Source organism: Melanotaenia boesemani, chromosome 11 (genome assembly GCF_017639745.1).
Source record: "Melanotaenia boesemani isolate fMelBoe1 chromosome 11, fMelBoe1.pri, whole genome shotgun sequence".
Taxonomy (NCBI): domain Eukaryota; kingdom Metazoa; phylum Chordata; class Actinopteri; order Atheriniformes; family Melanotaeniidae; genus Melanotaenia; species Melanotaenia boesemani.
The window spans coordinates 587,501-592,500 of NC_055692.1; the positions used below are offsets into that span (position 1 = coordinate 587,501).

A 5,000-nucleotide genomic window follows, 5' to 3' on the forward strand; every position below is an offset into this window, starting at 1 on the left:
CATCCATCCACTCATCCTTCCATCCATCCATCATCCATCCATCCATCCATCCATCCATCCATCCATCCATCCACTCATCCTTCCATCCATCATCCATCATCCATCCATCCATCCATCCATCCACTCATCCTTCCATCCACTCATCCTTCCATCCATCCATCCTTCTATCCATCCATCCATCCATCCATCCACTCATCCTTCCATCCATCCATCCATCATCCATCCATCCATCCATCCATCCATCCATCCATCCATCCATCCATCCACTCAGCCTTCCATCCATCCATTCCTTGAGTATCTCGGGTTTGTTCTATTGTTTCACTATTAAGGTTACGTCTTACCACAATAGCCACCCCTTTAGACTTTGTATTTGCAGAGGAAAAACCTATAATACGATACAGTCTATTACTCAACTGTTGTTTTGGCCCCATTTTTATAGCTGGATTCAAACTCCTTTATGCATCTCCAAAGGCCTCAGTGCTACTTAATGAGCATAGATCAGAATATTTCGGATGACCAGATCTACTGGGCCAGGTTGTCCGTGCTCACCGTTGCTCTTTGTAGTATCATTTCAGCCATTAGCTATTTGTCTGACAGACTGCACAGGGTTGAGCAGCACTGACAGAGGAGGTATCTCACAGAAAGTTTCATTATATGCAGATGATTTATTATTATACATCCAACCCTATGGAATCAATTCCAGTGATAATATCTGTGCTGAATACTTTTGGCATAATATCAGGATACAAACTTAATATATCCAAAAGTTTACAATTAATGAACTGGCTCAGCATCAGGGATGGGAGCGGCTGCCTTTCAAAATGGTATCTCAATTCAGATATTTGGGAACCAATGTTACAAACACATATGTCAACCTTTTCAATGGAAATTTTGAAAAATTATTGGAGAAAACTCTACTGGATTTACAAAAATGGTCTCATATTCCACTGTCATGAGCAGGTCGTATTAATATAATTAAAATGACTGTTTTGCCTAAATTTATTTTCCTGTTCCTGTGTATCCCATTTTTAATCAAGAATAGTTTTTGTCCAGTCTATTGATAGCATGCTTTCCAACTTTATTTGGAATAACAAATTGCCAAGGGCTAAGAAAGCCTTTTTACAGAAACCGAAGGCAGCTGGTGGGGCTCCCAGACTTTAAACTGTACGGGTGGGCTTGTAACATAAAAGATTTTATTTTACTGGAGGCAACGTCCGATTCCAGACTGGCTGGAAATGGAGAGAGCAGCGTGTTTCCCCTCATCGCCGCCAGCGCTACTACTATCCTCCTTGCCAGAATGGCCTTCTGCAGTTTAAAGTATTACATCGATTACATTGCTCTACGCAGAAATTACATAAAAAATATCCTGAGCTAGACCCGGGGTCTGACCGATGCAGACAAGTTCCTGCATCGTTGGGTCATATGTTTTGGAAGTGCCCTAGGTCATCAAGTTTTTGGAGTAATATTTCTAATATCCTGACCAAAGTACAACTGGAAGCGCAGACTGCCGTTTTAGGTATCATAAGCTCGGAAACAGCAGGAAAATCCCTTATACGGTTTGTATAAGTGAGGTATGACGCTGGTCTATGTATGGGCGGCTGTATTTTGATATGATACTGCATATAATGTTTTATACATTCTGATAATCCTTGACTTTGAATTTTATTAAATAATTTTAGACTTTTGTTGGACAGTAATGGTTTCTAAAGGAGTGGAATGTATACGTTTCTTTTATGTGTACTACAAAAAGTTCTAGAAATAAAGTGGAAAAAAACACATCTGGGCAATTCTGACGATCAAACTTGGAGCTTCTAACGAGAAGGAAGAGATGAAGGTCAGGGCTCTGATGGCAGAGCATCAAGCTTGAGTTGATTCATCATTTTAGGAATTAGGAGGATAAAAAGTACTAAGAGAAGTACAACAACCATCACTTTGGTCATGTGGGCTTCCACCTGGGGCGGGGATCTCTCCTCCGGGTTAATCTGGTGCTGATGTTCTTCCTGCTGTTTAAAGTGGAGTCTTTCTCCTGGTCAGGAGCGCTTTAATAGTTGACCATGTTCCTTTAGTGCTATTTAACGTTCTCTATCAGGGTACGCATATGTGGGGCCAACGTGGGTTCAGTGTCTTGCTCAAGGACACTTCAGCATGGAGTCAGGGGAAGCCTGGAATCGATTCGCCGACTTGCCGGTTGGTGGACGGCTGCAGCACCCACGGGGCTGAACAAACGGGTGTGTTCCCAGCATGGACCTCCAGCTAGTCTTTAAATGCAGAATATTTCTCTTTGAACTTCCTGCAGGTACTTTTACCAGCACACAGTTTCCTCTATGAGGGAAAAGCAGGGAACCGGTCTGAGATGTCTGCAGACCTGAAACGAGTCAGAATATTATGTGTGTGTCTGGAAGGCTGGTGGACTCAGTCATTTTTTTTTTTTTTTTTATTTAACCTTTATTTAACCAGGTAAAAAAAATGTTTGAGAACTAGTTCTCATTTACAAACATGACCTGGCCAAGAGGCCCCAGCAGGAATAAATAACATACATACATATAAACAGACAACTGTGCATACACAGGACCACAATGCAACAATACAATACAAATAAAAAAAAAATTAAAAAAAAAACGCAGAGTGAGTACAAATATATAAAAATGAAAGGGGGAAAGGGAGTAGAACACAGTACATAAGACGGTCATAAGATCAAAGAAGTCATTTGAGTGTAAATTATTAAAAATCCAGAGTTAATGAGTGTGAATCACGTTTGAAGAAATCTGGTGGGCGATAAGACCTCCGATTATTATTTTCCAGTCTCTTCTGGACAAACTTGCTCCAGCAAACATCGACTCCATGTCCTTCATGTCTGCTTTAAGCCTGTCTTACCGTCAGGAACCAGAGCCAGGACTTATCATTTCAACAGCTTGGAGATGTTTCCAGAGAAGGATTAAGTTTGTGTGATGAGCATATTTATTTATTGATTTATTTTTTGTTTATTTATCGTGATTAAACCGTATTAAAGATTGTTCTATGTTTGGTTAAAAACTGAATAAAAACTTGATGAATGAAGCAAACGTTCATCTGTTCCATGCGATGCGTTCACTGACCTGTCGGACTCCAGCACTGTCCAGCTGCTGAGGTAAGGAGTGCTTCCGTCGACCGGGTGGAGGCTTCTCCATCACCTCGCTGCCACTGATGGCAGCCTCCACGCACAGCTCGTCATCCTCGCCCACTGACTCCAGACGGCAGGACCCTCCTGAAACAACAGTTTTTACTTTTCTCTCTAAAATCCAGAACCAGGTGTTTAGTTTGGACAGAAATTTGATTTTTTTATTAGAGATAAACGCTGAACTGGTTTCCCTCATCGACCTGCAGAATAACTTGTTTTAACTTTAACTGGTTAGTTAACCGTTTACCCATTTCTGCTCCTTTTCGTGCGTAAATAGCGACTACCGTTTCAAACGTCATACGTCGCCGTCCTCATACCTCCATGCGTCTTTCGTTAAGTCAGTTCCTCCACCAGGGGGCAGCGCTGTGTTCAGAGTTCAGTCCCGGTAACGCGTCGCTAGGACGTTTCCAGTCGCCCAACACGCCCTAAACTCTCATTCCCTTCCTGATCCTCTTCTTCTTCTCTGGTTTGTTTCTTTCCTGGCTGCATGTCAGCTGTTCGGCTCAGCACTGCCCCGTGGTTTCTGGTGGCGGATCGCTAAGCTCCCTGAAAACCGACCAGATTAGGATCGTAAGCGGCAGGAGATGGACGAAGCTGTCCGTCTTCTACGTCCAGCGTACGTGGGCTTTTAACTGGTTTTAAGTGTTATTAACTGTTATTAACTAGTTATTTATTGTTATTAACTGTTATTAACTAGTTATTTACTGTTATTAAATGGTTATTAACTAGTTATTTACTGTTATTAAATGGTTATTAACTAGTTGTTTACTGTTATTTACTGTTATTAACTGGTTATTAACTAGTTATTTACTGTTACTAACTGTTATTTACTGTTATTAACTGTTATTAACTAGTTATTTACTGTTATTAAATGGTTATTAACTAGTTATTTACTGTTATTAAATGGTTATTAACTAGTTGTTTACTGTTATGTACGGTTATTAACTGGTTATTAACTAGTTATTTACTGTTACTAACTGTTATTTACTGTTATTAACTGTTATTAACTAGTTATTTACTGTTATTAACTGTTATTAACTAGTTATTTACTGTTATGTACTGTTATTAACTGGTTATTAACTAGTTATTTACTGTTATTAAATGGTTATTAACTAGTTATTTACTGTTATTAAATGGTTATTAACTAGTTATTTACTGTTATTAAATTGTTATTAACTAGTTGTTTACTGTTATTTACTGTTATTAACTGGTTATTAACTAGTTATTTACTGTTATTAAATGGTTATTAACTAGTTATTTACTGTTATTAAATTGTTATTAACTAGTTGTTTACTGTTATTTACTGTTATTAACTGGTTACTAACTAGTTATTTTACTGTTACTAACTGTTATTTACTGTTATTAACTGTTATTAGTTATTTACTGTTATTAAATGGTTATTAACTAGTTATTTACTGTTATTAAATTGTTATTAACTAGTTATTTACTGTTATTAAATTGTTATTAACTAGTTGTTTACTGTTATTTACTGTTATTAACTGGTTATTAACTAGTTATTTACTGTTACTAACTGTTATTTACTGTTATTAACTGTTATTAACTAGTTATTTACTGTTATTAAATGGTTATTAACTAGTTGTTTACTGTTATTTACTGTTATTAACTAGTTATTTACTATTACTGTTATTAACTGTTATTAACTAGTTATTTATTGTTATTAACTGTTATTAACTAGTTATTTACTGTTATTAAATGGTTATTAACTAGTTATTTACTGTTATTAAATGGTTATTAACTAGTTGTTTACTGTTATGTACTGTTATTAACTGGTTATTAACTAGTTATTTACTGTTACTAACTGTTATTTACTGTTATTAACTGT

The 5,000-nt window shown here is 37.2% G+C and overlaps 1 protein-coding gene across 5 annotated transcripts in view; it reads right to left on the reverse strand.

The window, feature by feature from the left end:
• The window catches only part of pdzd2 (PDZ domain containing 2), a 103,384-nt gene that overhangs the window by 58,779 nt on the left and 39,605 nt on the right, over positions 1-5,000 (reverse strand). For all 5 annotated transcript variants that reach the window (XM_041998730.1, XM_041998731.1, XM_041998733.1 and 2 more), the window contains exon 9: positions 3,096-3,244. In XM_041998730.1, the coding sequence (XP_041854664.1) occupies positions 3,096-3,244 (149 nt within the window). The remainder of the gene's footprint in view (positions 1-3,095; positions 3,245-5,000) is intronic.